We start from the raw sequence: 24146 nt of genomic DNA on the forward strand, positions 1-24146 counted from the left end.
CGCTGTGTCTGATTTAAAAAAAAATGTTACGGAAAATGCTAAATCTGAGTACGGCGCTCAGAGCCCAAAACAGGCAAAATAAATATCCGCCATGTTGCGCAGTCAACATTAGTCAGAAATAGCATTATAAATATTCACTTGATCTTCATCAGAATGCACTCCCAGGAATCCCAGTTCGACAAATGTTTGATTTGTTCCATAAAGTCCATCAATTATGTCCAAATAGCTTCTTTTGTTAGGGCGTTTGGTAAACAATTCCAAACGCGCGTTCAGGTCCAGCCGAATGTTGGACAAAAGTTCAAAAAGTTATATTACATGTCGTAGAATCTTGTCAAACTAAGTATAGAATCAATCTTTAGGATGTTTTTATCATTAATGTTCAATAATTTTTCTGTAGAAAAGCAATGGAACGAGAGCTACCTCATGTGAAATGCGCGTGATTGAGAACAAGGCTGCTACTAGACTCCTTAGTCAAACAGCTCTCATCCGGCCCCCCTTCATAGTAGAAGCCTGAAACAACGTTCTAAAGACGGTTGACATCGATTGGAAGCCTTAGGAAGTGCAAAAGGACCCATATCCCACTGTGTATTCGATAGGGGCTGAGTTCAAAAACTACAAACCTCAGATTTACCACTTCCTTTTTGGATTTCTTCTCAGATTTTTGCTTGCCATATAAGTTCTGTTATACTCACAGACATCATTTTTAGAAACTTCAGAGTGTTTTCTATCCAATACTAATAATAATATGCATATATTAGCATCTAGTACTGAGTAGGAGGCAGTTTACTCTGGGCACGCTATTCATCCAAAGTGAAAATTCTGCCCCCTATCCCAAAGAAGATAAATTAGTAATATCATCAACCATGTGTTGTTAACTAGTGATTATGTTAAGATTGATTGGTTTTCATAAGATAAGTTTAATGCTAGCTAGCAACTTACATTGGCTCCTTGCTGCATCCGCGAAACAGGTGCTCAGCCTTTCACGCAGTCTCCTAGTGGAGTGCAATGTTATCGGCCATAATCACCGATTGTTCTGAAGACTTGAAATCGGCCCTAATTAATCGGCCATGCCGTATTTTGATGTTTGGATGAAAAATGTCCCCAAAGTAAACTGCCTATTTCTCAGGCCCAGAAGCTAGAATATGCAGATAATTGGCAGATTAGGATAGAAAACACTCTAAAGTTTCGAAAACTGTCAAAATATTGTCTGTGAGTATAACAGAACTGATATGGCAGGTGAAAACCTGAGGAAAATCAGTAAGTGCTGTTTTTCTGAAACTACTCTTTTCCATTGCAAGCCTATCCTCTGTCATGATGTTGGCCTGGGGGGTAGGTTTATGACAGTCATAAATACCTCTTCCCCCCTTTTTCCTCTCTCTACCCTACTGATGTTACATTTGCAAAAACCTTGGTTATTAACATAGAGATTCTGGGAACATCAGAAGGTGGGGGGAATTAACTATATTCTGGTAATGCAAACAATTGAACATATGCGGTGGTACTTTATGAATATGATGTCAGTTTGGTTGTCATCTCAGACATTCTAATCAATGATAAGATGACTTAACCTCTTGAATCTATGGGGGCGCTATTTCATTATTGGATAAAAAAACGTGCCCGTTTTAAGCGCAATATTTTGTCACAGAAAGATGCTCGACTATGCATATAATTGACAGCTTTGGAAAGAAAACACTCTGACGTTTCCAAAACTGCAAAGATATTATCTGTGAGTGCCCCAGAACTGATACTACAGGGGAAACCAAGATGAAACTTCAAACAGGAAATGAGCAGGATTTTTGAGGTTCTGTTTTTCATTGTCTCCTTATATGGCTTTGAATGCGCAAGGAATGAGCCTGCCCGATCTATCGTTTCCCCACGGTGTCTGCAGCATTGTGACGTATTTGTAGGCATATCATTGGAAGATTGACCATAAGAGACCACATTTACCAGGTGTCCGCCCGGTGTCCTGCGCCGAAATTGGTGCGCAAACCTCAGCTGCATGTATTTTTCCATGGGATTCAGAGAAGAAAGCAGGCTTCCACGAACGATATATCCATGAAGAGATATGTGAAAAACACCTTGAGGATTGATTCTAAACAGTGTTTGCCGTGTTTCAGTCGATATTATGGAGTTAATTTGGAAAAAAGTTCGCCGTTTTGATAACTGCATTTTCAGGTTTTTTTGGTACCCAAACGTGATGTACAAAACGGAGCGATTTCTCCTACACAAAGAATCTTTCAGGAAAAACTGAACATTTGCTATGTAACTGAGAGTCTCCTCATTGAAAACATCCGAAGTTCTTCAAAGGTAAATGATTTTATTTGAATCCTTTTCTGGTTTTTGTGCAAATGTTGCCCGCTAAATGCTACGCTAAATGCTACGCTAGCTATCAATACTCTTACAAAAATGCTTGTTTTGCTATGGTTGAAAAGCATATTTTGAAAATCTGAGATGACAGTGTTGTTAAGAAAAGGCTAAGCTTGAGAGATGGCATATTTATTTCATTTCATTTGCGATTTTCATAGATAGTTAACGTTACGTTATGCTAATGAGCTTGAGGCTATAACTGGATACAGTTTTTTTTCATAGCCAAACGTGAACAAAACGGAGCGATTTGTCCTCCACAAATAATATTTTTTGAAAAACTGAACATTTGCTATCTAACTGAGAGGCTCATCATTGAAAACATCTGAAGTTCTTCAAAGGTAAATTATTTTATTTGAAGGATTTTCTTGTTTTTGTGAAAATGTTGCTGGCTGAATTCTAGGCTTATAGCTATGCTAGCTATCAATACTCTTACACAAATGCTTGTTTAGCTATGGTTGAAAAGCATATTTTGAAAATCTGAGATGACAGTGTTGTTAACAAAAGTCTAAGCTTGAGAGCAAATATATTTATTTCATTTCATTTGCGATTTTCATAGTTAACGTTGTGTTATGCTAATGAGCTTGAGGCTATAAATAGGATCCCGGATCCGGGATTGCTTGACGCAAGAAGTTAAACTCTACAGTGGAAAGTCTACACATCAGAGTTATCGGATTCACATGGAATTGTTGTTCAATTTAAAAATTTGAATATGAAATGATTCATGATGGGATGAAATGTGATTTTAGCTTCTAAAATGTGAGAAGGGCTGCATAAGATAGGGCTGCTCAATCAGTGGCCTGCCCCTGTGAAGGAACATGGGCTATAAAACTTTTCAAACACGCCCTCCTCTCCCTTCCTATATAAGCCCTTGACGACAATATAACTTCCTATTCCGATGACGTGAGGATGACGGTCCAATGTCAGAATGGTCAGATAATAACTACAGAACGAAGCCAACATCAGCATGAGCTTGGTTGCGAATGGTATGAACTTTGATGGTATTTAGTGGTATGAACCTTTTCCTTTGTGTAACAAGCTGACATATCTGTTCCGCCCGCTAGGGACGTTTTCCTTTATGTTTTAATATGGCCGCAAGAAAATCCCCTTTACGTAACTTGCCATTTAAAATTGCTCACAGTAGCTTTACGTCAGATTTGAAAACCATTTTCAAGCCAACTTTGCTCCTCTTTCAACCCGCACGAAGGACGATTTGGAAAGCTGTCTTTGCTACACCTAACCTTAGTCACAATAATTAATTATATTAATATGAATACTCTCCCTAAATTCTTTTATCTCTATCAGTGCCTACCGATTTTTCTTCCCAATACATTCAAAAAGATCCTAATTGTACCTTTTATATGGGACAAAGAGCCACCTAGGATACGAAAACAGCTTTTGCAGATTTAAAAATTTGGCCCAAACCAGATGGCAGTCTAGCTCTACCGGATTTCAGATGCTATTATTTGGCCGCTAACCTTAGGCTCACTCAGTACTGGTTGCAGAGTGATATTCCCACCCCCAATTTGGCTATAGATGGAAGCCGCCTCATCTATACCGGCATCATTGTCTTCGCTCGCTCACTCCGAAGCCAACATCAGCATGAGCTTGGTTGCGAATGGTATGAACTTTGATGGTATTTAGTGGTATGAACCTAATTTGTAATCAAGTTATGATTTAATTATGTGTGTGTGTAATTCTGTGTGATTAGTTAGGTATTTAGTAAATACATAATTAAACCCAATTTTGTATTGCTGATTCAAATTCTTAGCTAGGGTTTGTGCAGAATTTACAACTTTCAGATGAGACTGAATTAAGATGAGGATTAATATTGACTGCTATTGATGTAAAATATTACTAGGTCTTTAAGAGTTTATTCGGAAGATAACAGCTCTATAAATATTATTTTGTGGTGCCCGACTCTCTAGTTAATTACATTTACATGATGAGCTCAATCAGGTAATAGTAATTACGGAGAAATGATTTTATAGAATAGCATGTCATATTACTTAATCCGGCATAGCCAAAGACACAACACCTTCATTAAAAGGGGTATCAACCAGATTCCTTTCCCTATGGCTTCCACAAGGTGTGAACAGTCTTTAGACACAGTTTCAGGCTTTATTCTGAAAAATGAGCGAGAATGATCATATTGCGTTAGTGGATAGATTTTTGCATGTGCGTGCGCCGGGAGCGAGACCTTTTCTTTCTCTCTTCTATTGAAAAGGCTACCGTCCGGTTGAAATATTATTGATTATTTATTGTAAAAACAACCTGAGGATAGATTATTAAAAAAAACGTTTGACATGTTTCTACGAACTTTACGGATACTATTTGGAATTTTTGTCTGCCCGTCGTGATAGCACGAGCATGTGGATTACTGAACAAAATGCGCCAACCAAATGGAGGTTTTTGGATATAAAGAGAATCTTTATCGAACAAAACAAACATTTATTGTGTAACTGGGAGTCTCGTGAGTGCAAACATACGAAGATCCTCAAAGGTAAGTGATTAATTTTATTGCTTTTCTGACTTTCGTGACCAATCTACTTTGCTGCTAGCTGTTTGTAATGTTTTGTCTGCTGAGAGCTGTCCTCACATAATCGCATGGTTTGCTTTCACCGTAAAGCCTTTTTGAAATCTGACATGCCGGCTTGATTAACAACAAGTTAAGCTGTGTTTTGGTGTATTGCACTTGTGATTTCATGAAAATTAAATCTTTTTAATAATTTAATTTTAATTTGGCGCTCTGCAATTCACCGGATGTAGACAAAAATGATCCCGCTAAAGGGATCTGAGTGGCAAGAGGTTTTAATATGGCCGCAAGAAAATCCCCTTTACGTAACTTGCCATTTAAAATTGCTCACAGTAGCTTTATTTATCTCGGGGTACATCAGATTTGAAAACCATTTTCAAGCCAACTTTGCTCCTCTTTCAACCCGCACGAAGGACGATTTGGAAAGCTGTCTTTGCTACACCTAACCTTAGTCACAATAATTAATTATATTAATATGAATACTCTCCCTAAATTCTTTTATCTCTATCAGTGCCTACCGATTTTTCTTCCCAATACATTCAAAAAGATCCTAATTGTACCTTTTATATGGGACAAAGAGCCCCCTAGGATACGAAAACAGCTTTTGCAGAGGCCCAAACCAGATGGCAGTCTAGCTCTACCGGATTTCAGATGCTATTATTTGGCCGCTAACCTTAGGCTCACTCAGTACTGGTTGCAGAGTGATATTCCCACCCCCAATTTGGCTATAGATGGAAGCCGCCTCATCTATACCGGCATCATTGTCTTCGCTCGCTCACTCCTCCATTACAGGCCCTTACTCTTCCTTCACCAAAAATATGTGTCAAAACAACATTGAACATCTGGAATCAATTTAGCCGCCACTTTGGGTTTCAGACAACCTCTTCTTTTGCTACAGTAGCCTCAAATCCAGCTTTTCCCCCATCTATGATTGATGGTGCTTTCTCAACATGGTCTCGGCATTAAAAGATTCAGAGATCTCTATATTAACAATACATTTAGTAATTTGAACAATTATCAGATACATTTGGTCTCCCCAGATATAATTTCTTTAGGATCTTACAAGTCCAGAGTTACATCCACAGCATAGATCCCTGATTCCCCAACCTTCGTATCCCTCTTCCTACTCTGAAAGACACCTTGTCAATAATCTTTAGTCAAATTTTCTCACTACAAACCACCTCATTAAACAATATTAAATCCTCATAGGAGGAGGAACTGGGTGAGGAAATGTCTGATGAACTATGGGAAGGGGCACTCAAAAGAGTACATACCTCTTCTATTTGCGCTCGACACATTCTCATTCAATGCAAACTCATTCATAGGGCCCACTGGACCAAAGCAAGATGATCCTAAATTTAAAAGGATGTGAACCCTAATTGTGTACGTTGTAACCAGTCTCCTGCTAATCATGTACACATGTTTTGGTGTTGCCCATCTCTTGTTGGTTTCTGCAAAGACATCTTTAACACACTCTCAGAATTAAGCGGCACAGAGATCGAGCCAGATCCTTTTATTGCATTATTTGGGGTTTCCTTACCCACAACACAATTGACCAAAATGAATAAGGATGTAATTGCCTTTGTCACTTTGTTAACGAGACAATTAGTTTTACATACATGGAAATCCTCTGGGCCCCCTTCTCATGCTCTTTGGATTAAATCCATTTTGAATTGCATAAAGTTGGAAAAAATTAAACACACACTCAATGGGTCTATAGACAAATTCTATGCCATGTGGGCTCCCTTCTTTTCTTATGTTAAACGACTACATTTCCCTGCAGTGCCAGAGTGATGTATATTTATATATTGGTGATTTATATATTGGTGATGTAAGAGGCCTGGTATGTGTATACGTGACATCTCGGATGTTAATAAGGACTGTATGATCTGTGCTACTTGACTTGTAACAACTGTATCAAAATATATATTATTTCTTATCTTTTAATGTTTATATTTATTTTGCTGTATTGTTGTCTTTGATGTGTTGTTTTATATTACTACCAAATAACTTACAAATGCAACTATTTTGCTGTTGTTGAAAATTCAATAAACAAAGTAAAGATGGGGTGACTGCAGCTGTTTTGTAGTTGGAAGGGGAAAGTTCCGTGGGCGAGGGAGAGGTTGTTGATGTTTGTGATATATGGACAGAGAGCAAGTAGGCAGGCTTTAATGAGAACAGGGGAGAGAGGAAGTTGTAGTCTTGGATGGCATGGTGAGTTTTGAGATATATGGAGAGTAAACGAGGGCAAATTCGGAGAGAAGGGTGTCAGGGGTGACAGTTTGGAGGTAGACGGGGGAGGGGCGGTTAACCTGTCTAGGACTGGGGCTCCGCCAACAGCCAATGAAATTGCAGGGCTGTCACGTTCTGACCTTTATTTCCTTTGTTTTGTCTTTATTTAGTATGGTCAGGGCGTGAGTTGGGGTGGGCAGTCTATGTGTGTTTTTCTATGTAGGGGTTTTGAGTTCAGCCTAGTATGGTTCTCAATCAGAGGCAGGTGTCGTTAGTTGTCTTTGATTGAGAATCATACTTAGGTAGCCTGGGTTTCACTTTTGGTTTGTGGGTGGTGTTTTCCGTGCGTGTGTTTGTTGCCACACGGTACTGTTTCGGTTTAGTTCGTTTCACGTTTATTGTTTTGTAGTGTTCCTCAGAAGAGGAGGAGGAATGCCGTTACAAGGGCGCCAAATGCAAATCAACAGAAATCTCATAAATCAAATTTCTCAAACATACAAGTACTTGGCACCATTTTAAAGATAAAATTCTCATTAATCCAGCCCCAGTGTCTGATTTAAAAAATGCTTTACAGTGAAAGCTCCACAAACTATTATGTTAGGTCACCACCAAGTCACAGAAAAACACAGCCATTTTTCCAGCCAAAGAGAGGAGTCACAAAAAGCACAAATAGAGATAAAATTAATCACTCACCTTTGATGATGTTCATCAGATGACACTCATAGGATTTCATGTTACACAATCGATAATGTCCATCATTTATGTCCAAATAGCCTCTTTTGTTAGGGCTTTTGGTAAACAAATCCAAACGCGCGTTCAGGTCCAGCCAAACGAAAAGTTAAAAAAGTTATATTACAGGTCGTAAAAACTTGTCAAACTAAATATAGAATCAATCTTTAGGATGTTTTTATCATAAATGTTCAATAATGTTCCAACTGGAGAATTCCATTGTCTGTAGAAAAGCAAAGGAACGGGGGAGATACCACTCATGTGAGCACGCGTGACTGAGATCAAGGCTGCTGCCAGACCTCTGACTCAATCAACTCTCATTCGGCCCCCCTTCACAGTAGAAGCCTGAAACAACGTTCCAAAGACTGTTGACATCGAGTGGAAGCCTTAGGAAGTGCAAGATGATCCATATCCCACTATGTATTCGATAGGGGCTGAGTTCAAAAACTACAAACCTCAAATTTCCCACTTCCTGTTTGGATTTTTTCTCAGGCTTTTGCCTGCTATATACGTTATGTTATACTCACAGACATCATTCAAACAGTTTTAGAAATTTCAGAGTGTTTTCTATCCAATACTACTAATAATATGCATATATTAGCATCTGGGACTGAGTAGGAGGCAGTTTACTCTGGGCACGCTAGGCTCACTGTCTGGGGAGCCAGGCCCACCCTCTGGGGAGCCAGGCCCAGCCAATCAGAATGAGTTTTTCCCAACAAAAGGGCTTTTGTTGGGCACCCCTTCCTCAGATGATCTCGTAGGTGAATAAGCCATATGTGGTGGTCCTGGGCTGGCGTGGTTACACGTGGTCTACGTTTGTGAGGCCGGTTGGGTGTACTGCCAAATTCTCTAAAACGATGTTGGAGGCGGCTTATGCTTGAGAAATGAACATTCAGTTCTCTGGCAACAGCTCTGTTGAACATTCCTGCAGTCAGCACACCAATTGTTCGCTCCCTCAACTTGAGACATCAGTGATAAAACTGCACATTTTAGAGTGACATTTTTTGTCCCCAGCACAAGGTTCACCTGTTTAATGATCATGCTGTTTAATCAAATTCTTGATATGCCACACCTGTCAGGTTAATGGATTATCTTGGCAAAGCATAAATGCTCACTAACAGGGATTTTGTGTACATTTGAGAGAAAAGCTTTTGGGTGTAAGGAACATTTCTGGTATCTTTCATTTTAACTCATTAAATAATTTTTGTTCAGTGTACAATGTTGTCGCTCCATCTTCAGTTTTCTACTGTAGCAGTCATTAAGCTCTGTAACTGTTTCAACGTCACCATTGGCTGAGTGGTTTCCTTCCTCTCCGGCAACTGAGTTAGGAAGGACGCCTTTATCTTTGTAGTGACTGGGTGTATTGATACACCATCAAAAGTGGAATTAATAACTTCACCATGCTCAAAGGGATATTCAATGTATGTTTATTTTATTATTACCCATCTACCGATAGGTGCCCTTCTTTGCGAGGCATTCGAAAACCTCCCTGGTCTTTGTTGTTGAATCTGTGTTTGAAATTCACTGCTCGGCTGGGAGACCTTACAGATAATTGTATGTGTGGGATACAAAGATGAGGTAGTCATTAAAATATAATGTTAAACACTATTATTGCACACAGAGTGAGTCCATGTAACTTATGTGACTTTTTAAGCTAACCTTTGCTCCTGAACTTATTTAGGCTTGCCATAACAAAGGAGTTGAATAATTATTGACTCAAGACATTTCCTAAAAATTATGGGGCATTATGGGGCATTATGGGGCATTGTGTGTAGACCAGTGATTCAAAATCTCACTTTAAATTCAGGCTGTAACACAACAAAATCTGGAAAAAGTCAAGGGGTGTGAATACTTTCAGAAGGGACTGTATATTGTTTGTTGCATGCTTAATGTTTGAATACTCATGTATAACTGGGTACCAGGATGCACTGTTCCATGGAACCTTTTTAGGCCCTCAACACTACTGTACGAGATAGATAATGTACTTTAATAATCCATGAAGGGAAATGTAATATTAATGCCCCATGTTTGTGCACGTGTGTGTGTTTTATGGAAGGTGAATACTAGGTACCAGGATCTCGCCCTTAGCGCTCTTGAAATAGGCTCCTGGTCATCTATCACTCTTCAGCTACCAGGTTGCCAAATATGCCAAATTTCCCTTTCACTGGCACTATACACTGAGTATACAAAACATTAAGAACACCTGCTCTTTCAATGCATAGACTGACCAGGTGAAAGCTATGATCCCTTATTGATATAATTTGTTAAATCCACTTCAATCAGTGTAGATGAAGGGGAGGAGACAGGTAAAAAAAATATTTTTAAGCCTTGACAATTGAATTGTGTATGTGTGCGTGCCATTGAGGGTGAACAGGCAAGACAAAATATTTAAGTGCCTTTGAACGGTGTATGGTAGTAGGTTTCTGGTGCATCGGTTTGTGTCAAGAATTACAACGCTGCTGGGTTTTTGACTCATAACAGTTTCCTGTGTGTATTAACAATGGTCTACCAAAAAGAACATCTAGCCAATTTGATATATGGCTAATTTACCATGGCCAAGGGCTGTTCTTACCCACGACGCAACGTGGAGTGCCTGGATACAGCCTTTAGCTGTGGTATATTGGCCATATACCACAAACTCCTGAGGTGTCTTATTGCTATTATAAACTGGTTAACAACCTAATTAGAACAGTAAAAATTCATATTTTTTTGTCATACCCGTAGTATACATCCTCATATACCATGGCTCTCAGCCAATAAGCATTCAGGGCTCGAACCACACAGTTTATATTGTTCTCTGTATGCTGAATGCATGCCAATTTGCATTTTTTTGTGAAAAAGTTGTACATAATTACATAAATAACAATAACATAAGCACATAAGGGTATGCAGACATCTACTTTCGTTATTAATGATGATGGCAAATTCATACAAAATTGTATTTTGAGGATGCCATTCAGGAAGGGAAACTGAATGAGTGTTTTTATTGTTCAGTGATCATCTAGAATGAATTCCTTAACAGTCCAATGATCTCCCCCTATTGCTCATCATATCCTTGAAATGAGGCCATTCCAACAAAACAAACAAACAACAACAAAGCTCATCCCGGAACCTCATTGTGATTAGCTACAGTTTCGTCACAGACTCAGACACTAACCCTCTCCTCTCACAGATTAATTGCTTCCTGAATTAATCCAGAGTGTTTGTCCTTTAACGTTTCAACTGAATCCCTCCCCTTGATGGATTTCCAACCTGATATGCTCCCCCTTTTAACAGCCAATAACTGAAATGTGCAAATATTGTTTTTATTTTGTGAATAATTCTCTCAACTGTATACAGTTTGGGGGAAATACTGTACCAGGCTTTCCTTTCCAAATTAAACAGAAATTACTCTGAGTTGTTAAGCAGCAATGCATGTGTTACAGTACAGGATGTACACATGATATGTTTAGGGTAATGAATTTCCTTTGTGAGTGAGAATGATGCACACTGTCTGCTGTCTGGTGGAGAGGCAGGCAGTGGCACGCTGTCTGAGCAGAGGGAGAAAAGGATAGAGAGTGATACAGAGAGAGTGAGGGAGGGGAAGAGAGCGCAGGGAGAGAGATTCAGAGAGAGAGCGTGAGGGAGGGGGGAGAGAGTGAAGGAGACGCCAGTGCTGTGTCTGTGAGGGGTGCGTTCCTTGACCTCTGGTTTCTTGCTGCAGTGACAGTAACCGTAGCACAACCTTCTCTATGTAATGCAGGTGGAGTGGTCGCAGAGTCCCCAGCCCATGGAAGTGCGTGTGCGCTGCCTACGGGCAGTCAGGGACAAGCTGCCCAGGGGCCTTTACAGCCTCAGTGTGGCCCTCCACAGCCGTCTGGGAGGCCCCGCCCTCACCTGGTCCTGTCTGAAGGAGGAGCAGTGGGCTGGGACCACAGAGCCCGTGGAGCACGGGGGCCACTTCTACGACACAGAGCTGCACGTCAACCAGAGCCTATTCACTGTACGTAAGCATCACAGGGATGGGGACTGCTCCTCCGCTCCAATCGGGTGACAAACACATTTAGTTTAGCCCCCCATCCTGGCCTTCCTCTATTGAGAGTAATGTGTTTTTATTCAGGAGGGGAAGGACAGGATGTGATTTGTGGCGATGGGAGTTCATTCAATAAGACCCTCTTTTATTGAAACGATGCTCGGGGAAGCCGCTCAAGAAATAGTCCTTGAGATATGTGCGATGATGGAGGAAAAAAATAAAGAACATATTCTTCATCTGAAAGTAATTCTGACACTGAGGGGCTCTGGATTAAAACACGTTCACTTCCAAGAGGGGGAAAAGTCTTTGACATGAAACCCAACACTGAATTAGCTAAATACTATCTTTAAAAACAAACAGGAGTTATCTGTCAGATAAAAAAATGACAATGCACACATGCGGTATTGAAATAACGGTTACAGCACGCTGTAGGTTTAATTTGTTTTCCACCGCAATAATTCCAACTTCTCTTCTTTCCAATGGTTTACTCTTTGGCTGCAGTGTAGGCTGTAGATTGAAAGGGGTTATGAAAATTTATATTAAACAGTAACTGTGTATATGAGGATGGAGAGACATTGTATTAAAATATGCCAGTGAGAGCCTCTAGGTTTGACTTGGGGGAAATCCAATATGAATAAAACAGCAACTTTTCAAACATGACATTTAATCCATGCATGTAAATCAAAAGAGAGATATATTATTCATTTATATAAGGGCTTGGTGTTTTATTGGAATGAAAATGAAGTACAAATGCACTGAAAAATGTAGTGTATTTTCCAGAAGTCTATATGAGCAGCCATCATGCAGTATGCCCGAGCTGCAACGGTGACTAGAGTAGGCCTCTACAGTGGTATTTTTAGACGTGGAACTTGGCAAATGAAACTATTTCCACTGTAACACCCTGGATAAAGTCTTGATACTTGTTACTCAGTTTGACTAAAACATTTCACTCCAAATTCTATTGAACGTTATTAGTTCAGCTGCGTTTTCAGAGGATGGTTAGCATAGCAGTAGCATTTGCCACAGTTTTAGGTCTTATAAGTATTTTTTATTTAACCTTTATTTTAACAGGGAATCCCATTGATACCAAGGTCTCTTTCACAAGAGAGCCCCGTGAACATTTTACATTTTTAAAAGGGAGCCCTTCGAAATGTAACCTAATCCTAAATCATCTCTGTACTGTTCAAAGCACTTGTTGGCACTACAACAACAAATGCTAACAACAATAAAAATGTCAGATAGTGGATGATGACCAGAAAGTCATGTTTATTCATTGCTATAAGATGCCTGATGCAATGCTGATACCAACATATGAAAACTATAAAAGCTAATCCACAATTTGTTTCCCTCCTGATCCGTTTTTCCAAAGTGTTAAGATGCAGAAGGACTGTCTAGATAGTCAGTGTTCCAATGGCAACTCTAAAGGGCCTTATCACATGTGGCCACTGTCAATGCACTGCTACAGTAGGTGGGCGTATTCATCAAGCCTCAGTCTCCTGATTATATTGTCTCAGGCTCCATCTGACATAAAGGACGGCGTAAGCCACCGAAACTGAATGCGGACCTCGCTGGGAAAGGCTGTAGGATCTGATTCAGAGGTATGAGGGTTTAAGTACGGCACTGCAAACACCTTGTGTCACTCTCAATCCTCTAGTCTCTCCCCAACCCTGGCTCTTATTTATAGATGTTGTTAGCTGTGGAACCACTGCTGATCAGATTTGTCTGAGACTATCTGGATTGGCTCGAGTGTTTTTCTCTTTGCCCACGTTATCGTGCGATTTTGGGAGTGTGTTTGCGGTGCCTTCTAAGAGGAAATGAGGAATTAGCAACAGTAGGAGGAAGCCAGGAGCTTATTTTTGTTTTTGGTTCCCCTGTTCTTTGTGTGTGTTTGGGGTTCGTTTTACCAGGAACACTGCACTTCAATTTGATCTGTCTTAAAGATTCTTGCGAGGAGGCTGCACACATGAAGGGTGTCAGGCCCACGGTCTTAACACAGTGTTTACTTCAAGTGGGTAGAAGCATAAGATCCAACATCTTAATATTGAAGGGGAGGAAGAGGATGGAAAGCATGGCATGATAAACTAAATCTTTTTTCCCCCTCAGCCCTTCATTTTTTCCAGTCATTGTTCTAATTCCTCAACTATTTTCTTCTCTGTTTTTTCTGAAAGAAAGTGTTTTAAATTAATTTCCCAGAGACGGAGGAAAGATAGACAAAGTTCTAAAATTGAGTCATCTTGTGTGTTAGTTTGGACAGTCATTTTTTTCCCTCTTTTTCCTCCATTCCTTTTTTTCTCTCCTTTCAAGATTGGGGCAGCAAATATCAGTCTGTTTTTAATGAAATGTGATAGTTGAATGGTTTAATAGGCGGTTCCACCAGGCCAATGCAAACTGGAGCACTGGACCATATGTTTCTGTTTGCTGCACCACCTGAGAAAGCCTGTCGTGCATCTCATCCAGGCCTGGCAGGCTCTCTCAGGCAACTGTGCCTTCCGCTCCCTTCTCTTTCTCTTTCCTTACCCCCCACCTCCCTGTTTATGTGGCTTGTAGTTCTGTTACGGTAAATGAACAATATGAAATATTTTTCAATATCCATAATATGCAATATTATGCCATAAATTGTGTCTTGAGTCAGACACTTCCACCATCATTTCTCTCAGGTAGGTACCAAAAGCAGATTAGCGGGGGATACACATGATTTATGTGATAAAACAAGTCTTCACCGTTTTCCATTACAACTAATAGAGGGATGAAATATTCCCCCTGGTGATTGATGAAGTGGCGTGCTCCTCGTTGTCAGTTCATTTTTTAAGCAGAAGGTAAGTCTACTGCTCTCTGGGTAAATAAGAGTCCCTGTTTTGTCATCTGCTAGCACAGCCCAAACTGCTCTACCTGCTGCTGCATGCGTGGTTTTGTAACGTGGCTCAGTATGCTAAGGTCATGTTAGGCATGTTACTGTAAAATGTACATACTTGGGTTCACAGGGAAATTAACGTTAATATCTAGCAGGTCCTTAAAACTGTCTTAAGTCTTAAATTAATTTATCTAAGATGGGAAGATGAACCAAACATTTTTGACACCGACACCGACATTGGCCTCTTACCAAAGCAATTTTGCTTTAGTCGGTAATTTCGCTTCTGGCTCTCACTCCCACAATTGCACATGGAGTAAAGGGAGAAAGGCATTCTCATAAGCGCAAGCATTGACTATTGACAAGTTGAGCCACATTTCAAAATGTAATTGACACAGTTTTTAAAACAACTGTTATTTAAAAAAAGAGGAGAGTCCCAGCTTTATGTGAGTAGAACAATAACTTCTCAACAGTCAATATAGAGGAAATAACACCGCTTTACAATCAAGGTATGTAATTGAGATGATTGAGAGCACCATTTGTGGTGAATACATCAAGTAGCCTATGCAGGCCTACCAATGGAAGGTTTTCTCAGGATGTTACATTTACTGTTAGATCAGTTGCATGGCTATCTAGCAACAATATCATATTAAGAGTTAGCAATCTAGCTAAGGTGTTTTTTTGTGTTCCCACTTCCTCTGCCGGTAAATTTTGTAGCATAGGCTATAGCCTAGGCCAATTTTCACGCAAAAAAAAATGCAGGCAAATTAATATCTAAATATACATGATTATTCTGGATCCTATTTTGACATGTTTTACCTCAAGATATCCATCATGCATTCCCTGAACATGTTAGATGAAATAGCTCATTTTTCCATGTCTTTCTTGGCACTGGAAAAAGTCAGTCTAGATCCCTCCTTAGCTAACTTGCTTGGAATTATAGCCATTTGATACCTGATTTACTGAATGAGGGAAGGACCTTGTTAAGCTGGATCAAAAGCCTGCACACCCAGTGGCCTAGCTCTCCAGATGGAGAGTTGACCACTGTTTTGTACAGTAACAGTGCTGTATGTTTGACTTTAAGGTATTTCTTTCACAGTTGTATCGTTATGGTATTGAGTATCATTATAGTTGGTATTGGTATCAATGCCAAAATTCTGAACACTTAAGAGTTTGTGATCTCGCTAATGATTAGCCGGTTGTGATAGCCTAAACAAATGCATGCTTCAGCCATCTATATCTTAGCCACTATGCTACTTCATCCGGGAGGCAGCAGGAGAATGCCCATTGCTAAAATAGCACACCTGCCTGATATGAGCCATGTAGGCTATACCCTTTGGTGAAAGGTAGTATCTAAAAAATACTAATTTTTGGCACATTTCTGGAGGGAAATATTAGTAGGTGTGTGGCGCGCCCAGACTCTCAACAATCGAAATGTGTTGATCACCTCCAGTCGCTCAGCTAACTCTCAAACCAGTCTTTATCATTTAATCTCTTCCCAAACCTTAGTTTAACGTCAACATTGTTGTGGGACCGGTTAAGACCGTTAATATAATCTATTGTAGGCTGTCATGCAGAGAAAGTCTGCATAGCGTAACATGGAAAATAGATTAGTAGAGGACACAGAGGCGGATTTGGAGGAATGATGATCTAGGTTGTGGTTTGAGAGTTAACAATCTCCCCTGAGGGCTCCTGTCCTATTTGCCCCCCTATGTATGTATGTATGTATGTGTGTGTGTGTGTATGTGTGTGTGTGTGTGTGTGTGTGTGTGTGTGTGTGTGTGTGTGTGCAGATCCTGCCTGCGTCGTGTGACATGCTGCCCTCCATGGTCCTGCTGTTCAGGCTGCTGGGCCTGACGGGGGAGCGGAGACAGGTCGGCACCACACTAGGCTGGGCCGCCTTCCCTGTCTGCCACGCCACCCTCACAACTGTCCAGGGGCGCTTCAAGACCCCCATCCTCAGGGGGCTCCCGCACCCCCACCTCGACCAGTTCCGCAAGATAGAAGGCCTTATGTCAGCCGACCTGGACAACTGGCTGTGTAATCTGTACTTCCAGGTGTGTGGGCGTGTTAGCGTGTGGGTTGATGGTAGCGTGTGTCAGGGAAAGTGGGCGAAGGAGTTGTTTTTGTGTGTTTGTGTTTTGCGTCCCTTTCAGTTGGGAATGTTGAGCCCAGGGGCTATGGACAGTCACCTGATTTGAACCATTATCAGAGAAGCTGGGTGGTTGGTCTGAGGGGACATTATGTGTGGTAAATGGTTTTAGCTGAGAAATTGTAAATTGGCCCCAGATTGTAAATAAACCACATATTTACTAAACATATCTGGATGCATTTGAGGTGATGCATTGATCCAATTACTCAGCAGCTTAATTTAATTAAAATACAGAACAAAGGTTTCTCTAGTTACAGTTCCTCTGCATTTTTTTGTCCCAAGTGTATTTTTCCTATCAATAGGAATAATTATTGCAACTAATATCTAGTGGTTTTTAGACATAAAGGAGTAGCCGCTCTGTATCTCCCCCAACCCCCCTCTCCCCTTCCCGTAATGGCTCTACAGGTGAGGAAGCTCCCCAGTGGCAGCTCCAGAGGGGATGAGGAGCACAGTGTCACCCTGCAGATCCCTCCTCTCCTCGTCCCCCACTCGCCCCCCCAGGCAGGCCCAAGCGGCACCAGCCCCAGCCGGGGGAGAGGCGGCATCAAGCCGTGTCACCGGGGGTCCCCTCTCCACCTGTCTGCCTCACACTCCTCCTCTGCCTGCTCCTCCTCCACTCTGCCAGGTAGGGCTCCCCCACTGTCACCCCCATCACCCCCTACTGCCAGCGGCCACAGTGGGGGACAAATTTCACCTAATGTCACAGACAGAGTGGCAGGTCTCCATGGCTGTCAAAGGAGGTGATTGTGCTCTGAGGCAGGTCCTTGGTGTTTATCATGTGCTATTATTAGTTACTATGTATTGTCAGTATTGCTATTGTATTGCTAGATGTTGCTGCATTGTTGAGCTAAAAACATAAGCATATTGCTGCACCTGCGATGACGTCTGCAAAATTGTACGCGACCAATAAACTTTGATTTGATTAATATATTTTCAAAATACATTTCAACCAGTTACAGTACCAGAGTGTATTACTAACATTGCCCATTTCAAAGTAGATTGAACATTTCATTCCATTCTACACAACAAACAAACACTCATAACTAGAAGGATGTTATGCAATGGGAACTATGGAATAGATCAAATGTTTTATTAAAACGAGGAAACGGCTAGTTCTCTAGCAGGAACTCATATAACCTCTCCGTGTGTCATTAGCATATTCATATTTTGTTCTTCTGTGGATGTGGATGTGCTCAATGTGTTTGCGAAACAACAGATGAGAAATCCCCCAGCCTCATGCTGAGATAAAAGTCATAGGACATGTTGCATGTATTTAAAAGATACACTAAGTATGATTTGAATTCTAGTGGTAAGTTCGTGCTGCACGCGAGTACAAGCAAACAACAACAACCACCTAAAAACACATTTCATAACACTTGGTTTGACAGCACAATGCTGAAGCCAGTGTGGTTCACACATTTTTGTTCTCCTGAAGTATTTGGCATTTTCTATGCAGAGAACTGAATCTCATGGCATGGGGTGTTTGTCTAGTACACAGCCTGTCCAGTTGACACCACAGCATTGTGAAATCTTTGAACAGTTTATTGTTGCCACTTAAGCTTTACTTTAGATATGAGGACTTGTGATTTATTATAACTCATTGATGAAATGCAAACATATGGGAATGTCCTGGCACTACAGTCTTAGCCTGGTCCCAGATGAGTTTGTGCTCTATTGCCAACTTCTATGGTCCATTTGGCATGACAATGACCATAGGAGTTGGCTATACAGCTCAAACAGATCTGGGATGAGGCTACTAAAGTCCCTCTTCAGTACGGTCACATGGATGTGTTTCTCAGCTGAAAGGACAGGCAGGTGGAAAAGAGTAACATCGTCCATCTGTAGAGAGGAAGTGAATAATACCGGCCTGCTATTACCAAGGATAATGCGGCCAGTTTCTCACTTAAAACACACTTCTCTTGTTTCCCCTGGTTTTCAGGTCAGGCAACATCCTGGCCAACGTCAGAAATCAAACATAGGCTCATTTGGTATTGATCTAGTACAAAGACGACCAGGCCTCTGTTATTAATACATCACTTTTTTTGGCAGGGCGCTCATCTTTATTTAACAGTCCTCGAAAAAGTTTCTGGGGTAGTGCTGGAGCTTTAAACATCAGACGGGCGTTTTAATTACAAATGAGTTGTGACAGGTCTGCTGGGTAGCAACCTGGCCCATTTTAAACGTGATGTCGGCTGACAGCTCGAGCCGTGTTCTCCCAGTGTTCTTCGAGCGCCTCAACATGTGGAAGAAATTGGTCTTTTACATTTCACAGCTTGTCACTTCCTCTGCAGTGCGACCCTTGACCTCCCACTGAGATCCTAACACCCCACAAGGGAAGTGTCCCCGACAAGAGCATTCTGGGAGATTTATGTTCTGCCACACAGGCAAAGTACCAGTCCTCCGAACCCACCTCCTCCACTCTACGAAAAGAAAGAGGGGGGAACAACAGAGAAAATTCAGGTGAGGAGGTGGCTGGAGAAGAAGTGAACCTGATCCGTACCTTGAGTAACGGATCAAAAGGTGTCCCTCACAGCACCTCGCGGAGGCCCGTTAAGGCACCGCTCCGTAAGTCTAGCTGACGTTTGTGTCACATTTGCATATGGATCCTTTCACGTTGCATTACTTCTCGGAGCGGAGTTATGATATTCAGATGGAGAGATTACGTCAAGCTCTGAGGAGAGAGATTGGATAGACAACTTTAACCTAGCCCACAACTGGAAATCAAATTCAGCGAGGAAAGAGAGGAACAAATTATTTCTGTTATCCAGCACTCTGTCAAAGTCGGGGGCCTCAACCATTTCCTTCCATTTGGAGGAAGCTTTCTGTTTTTGATGTATAGAGATTCCTTTTTCTTTCTGTGCGTGTAACACCAGAGCTTTTCTCATTATGTGCTTCCCTCAGAATCAGGACAAGTATATGGAGACCTCTTGTCATAGGATAACACACACATAGTCTTACTTGACAGTCAGACTGAAAGTTGTGCGTTCCTGGGGCCTTAAGTTAATTAATCTCCCTCGCATTATCATAGCCCTGGATGAGGTGTCTATTACAGAGAAGAAAGTGACTGACAACCCCATCCTTGATGACTATACCAAATAATAGATTTGACGAGTTTGGAGAAATTATGAAAAAAACGCTGATGTATAGCCATTTTTCACTGTTGACTTTGTTGTGTCAGAAAAGTAAACTTACCATATGAGAATCATAATCCGGTTTTACTCTGTTTGCTCCATGCATATTGAAGTCTATATGCCTTTTTGAACACACGAGAGTCGCCAGAGGCGGTGTGGGTTAACTGACCTTTCACATTAACTGAATGATCCGGTTACACTTGAGTTTGTTTGAATCCAAATGACTAATTAGATTAGGCCTGTGTTCTATGATTGCCGTCAGTGGATCAGTAACTGGATGCAGCGGATCAGAGTTGAGAGGGTTTAGTTTTGTGTTGTTGCTTTTCTCCCCCTCGTTTTGCCAATGCATCATACTGCATCATTATACCCCCCTTGAGCACAATTTCGAGGATTTTTCATCTGTCCCTGGAACGCTGCCCTGAACATTCAGGATAAAGGTCCCTCAGGGTTAGGGTATTGGTCATTCCAGTCAAACTTTACCACTACGTTAAATCGTTATAATGTTATATCTCTACCAGTCTGCGATGGTCCCCCAATTAATGTTGCACTGTCCATATTCTACATTGATGTTTTATTGTTATGTCAAAGCCTGTTTGTATAGATACAAGAGTAACCCCACAAAGTGGATGTTACAGATTGGGACAAACGGAACCCAAGGGGAACACTGTTTAGTTTAACCCCCCTCCCCATCGCATACATACAGCATGTCCTCTATGCTGATGAATGAACAGAGATGGAGATGTGAAGTGTACTTCAACAAGATCATTTTATTAATCACCGCTATAATATTCCAACATGCTATCCAAGCTTCAAGTGAGACTGCAAAGATCTGTGATCCTACTTCGAGTTGCGTCATTGAGTAAACAATGTTACGTTTGAATAACCACATCGCTGTGAGTCGAAACAATCGCTGAATATAAAACCCCGCCACCGAATACCGGCAGCAAGGGCACTCTCGGGTAATCAATGATTCACTGACCTTGGCTCCACGGTCAACTTTGGACCAATCACAGGGCAATTAGAAGCCCAGGTGAGTGGAAAGGGTTTGGCTGGTCGGCTTTCACTAGCAGTAACGGCGCCCTGGACTTCTCAGTGTGGTGGACCCGGGGCCATGTTTTCCAGCCGAGGTCTCTCTCGCTCTCTCTCTCCCAGCTCTTTCTTTCTCTTCTCTGTCTCTCTCCCTCGCCTCTGTCTCTCTCTCTCTCTCTCTCTCTCTCCTCTCCCAGCTCAGAGAGAACCAGCTGGATAACAAGGAAGCTGTTGTTCTACCCTCGGAGCAACACTGGGGTTGTGGCAGCAGCCCTCCAAGTTCATGGACATAGCCTATAGCTGTCAACACTGTGCTAATTCTGGCCCAACACCATCTGAGAATCAGGGTTGGTGAATTAAACCCGAAGCTGCAGTATGGTGCTCTCTCTATCTCTCCTCTCTTTCACTCTCTCTCTCTCTCTCTCTCTCTCTCTCTCTCTCTCTCTCTCCGTCCACAGCGGCGCTGGTGTTTTAACACACAAACAATGACAATGAATGTCCTCTAACAGTGAGTGAGCTTATATCAGACCTCAGCTGTACCGCTTAACTGCATGCCTGTCACTTTCTGCAATACTTCCAACCCGTAAGCAAGGTACTTCTGAGTTTGTATTATTTCGATGTAACTACTTTGTTTAATATATTCTTATTTTTCTGGAATTCATATTTTTAGGACCTATAGCAAAAAATTATACTCATTGTCTGTTTGATGCATTTGAAAGAAAAAGCATGTTACACACACCCAAGTTTGTGAATAATGTTTGTACATTTGACTACAAGGGTCATTGACTCAGTGCCATTCTGTTATTGATTCTCTTACACCTTCTCAATTCCCATCTCTGTCGGTCTCTCGCTTTTCTATGAGGAGACATTTTTACCTTTATTTAACTAGGCAAGTCAGTTAAGAACAAATTATTATTTACAATGACTGCCTACCCTGGTCAAACCCGGGACGATGCTGGGCCAATTGATGTGATACAGCCTGGATTAAAACCAGGGACTGTAGTGACGCCTCTTGCACTGAGATGCAGTTCCTTAGACCGCTGCGCCACTCGGGAGAACTTACATCTCATATTTGACTTACTGTACAGTAACTGTCACAGTAAAAAATAAATCTGAATTCGGTATATACTGTAGGATCTCTTTAACAGAACATTTTATGATTTTGAATGTTGACAGCACACATAAGGACTTAACTTTGCAAGCCAGAGTTAAATAGTTATGCAATCACATGACAGATCATGGAAAAAATAACATATTCTTCACTCTGAAAATAACAGATATAAGCTTATTACCTTGTAACTGTAGGCATTCCTAATGTTTACCAGCAAAGCCCTGGTAATTAAGAACTACATCTGGGTTGGAATTAAATCTGATGTCAGTCTCCGAAACCAGGAGGAAGCTGAACAGTCTTGCCATTAAGTACACTTTAGCCGTCAGACGGATTTGCTGATATGTCGCCTATATTTAAAGGTTATTATTACTGATATATTTAATCCCGCAGCAAAAGAGAAAAATTATATCATCTCAGAGGTTTCCATATTTATTATATAGATGTGACTGGTTGCAGAAGAAGACGAGAAAAAAAGCGCTGAAAAAAAGTTTCACATAGTGAAATTTTTACATGTATCAAGCTAAGGTTTACTTAATTAGAACCTCCAGGCAATGCAAGAACCCTTTTTTAAATTCTGTGAATGTTAATATGCTAAATAATGCAAAGCTCCGGCTCTTCAAGCATGAGACACACATCTGGCGGCTTACCATTTAAATTACAGCAAAAAAATGAGAGAGAGAGTGAGAGAGAAAAGAAAAAGGGGAGGAAAAACACTTCAAAAGTAATTTTCCAAAGGAAAGAAGAATGGAGAAATGTATTACAACCAAATTTAATTTCTTTTTCGATTTTTCATCATGTCTAATTGCATGCATTAGAGCGTTCAGGCTCGGAAGGTTTGGCTTCTTAGATTGTGGGAGATGTGTGTGCAGGGACGTTTCATAAGTCTCTCTCTCTCTCTCTTTCTCTCTGAGGAAAATCAGCCTCTTAGACTTTGTTGCTTTTGCAAACTCTCCTGACAGAACAACGCAACAACTTTACTACCTGCCTCTGACTATGATCACTACACACCACACATGTGCAGTATGCACCACTGGAAGTGGGAAGAAATATTTTAACAATATTGCAATCATGTGTTGACTGTTATATTTTAGGAATAATCTACATGATTTTGAAACATGTATTTGGTAATTATATAGTCAATTATGCAGGACTATTTCATTGATTGGTTGCTTAAATTAATGATGTCCTTTTGAGTGATAAAAATAGTGATTTAACAAATATTGTGCATTTTTTGTAGTATTTTTTTTACATCCCAATTTAAATTGTATCTACTTTTTCTTATTTCAGTTACAAGATACTGTATGTGACAAAATGGTGTTAGTCAATATGTAAGTTACCATATATATAGATAGACATGCTGTTTGTGTGTATAAAATCATTGTTTCATCCTACTGTTTACTGACGGTTTGAGATATTTTTGCTCAAATATGTTTGTTTTTTTACAAACTTTTTATTGCTTGTTTTCTTTTTGAACAACCTACCTGGTCAACTCCTACCAGCACTCCTACAGGAAGCAGAACCAGGATAAAAAATGTCTTCATAAATCAGACATAAATAATGATTTATGCATACAGTACTTTCTCTCTCTTACTGTTGTTGCCAGATGTGCTTTGCTAATGAAAATAAACATGAATCTGTCTTTTCTTTCTTTCACTCTTATATGACAGTGAAGAACTCCACAGTAGTGGTCCCTGAGAAAATAGAGGAGATGAGAGATCCCTACACAGAGAAAGCAGAGACATGGATGCACTACAAGGTAACAATGTGATTTAGGAAAAATCATTTCTATCCCACCCTCCCACACACACACACACACAAACCATCTCCAGCCCTACACACTCCTCCTGTCGTTATTATCTCAGATTTGTCCAAATATATTTCACACTAACAGGTATTTTTTTGGTCTTCAAAGCCAGTTTTGATCTGCTTGACAAGCCAAAGCAGCTGAAATTCTGTGAAATCAGCAATGCCAGCCAGGCCTTTTTATTGCTCCGAAGACGCC

The 24146-nt window shown here is 40.8% G+C and overlaps 1 protein-coding gene across 1 annotated transcript in view; it reads left to right on the top strand.

Annotated features, from left to right (window-relative positions):
• ofcc1 (orofacial cleft 1 candidate 1) overlaps positions 1 to 24146 on the top strand; it is a 111212-nt gene that overhangs the window by 22854 nt on the left and 64212 nt on the right. The window contains exons 12-17 of the mRNA XM_064941015.1: positions 11604 to 11843; positions 16515 to 16778; positions 17279 to 17613; positions 18813 to 18834; positions 19207 to 19438; positions 23812 to 23900. Coding sequence (XP_064797087.1) covers positions 11604 to 11843; positions 16515 to 16778; positions 17279 to 17613; positions 18813 to 18834; positions 19207 to 19438; positions 23812 to 23900 — 1182 coding nt within the window. The remainder of the gene's footprint in view (positions 1 to 11603; positions 11844 to 16514; positions 16779 to 17278; positions 17614 to 18812; positions 18835 to 19206; positions 19439 to 23811; positions 23901 to 24146) is intronic.

Source organism: Oncorhynchus masou, chromosome 28 (assembly GCF_036934945.1).
Source record: "Oncorhynchus masou masou isolate Uvic2021 chromosome 28, UVic_Omas_1.1, whole genome shotgun sequence".
NCBI classification, from domain to species: Eukaryota; Metazoa; Chordata; class Actinopteri; order Salmoniformes; family Salmonidae; genus Oncorhynchus; species Oncorhynchus masou.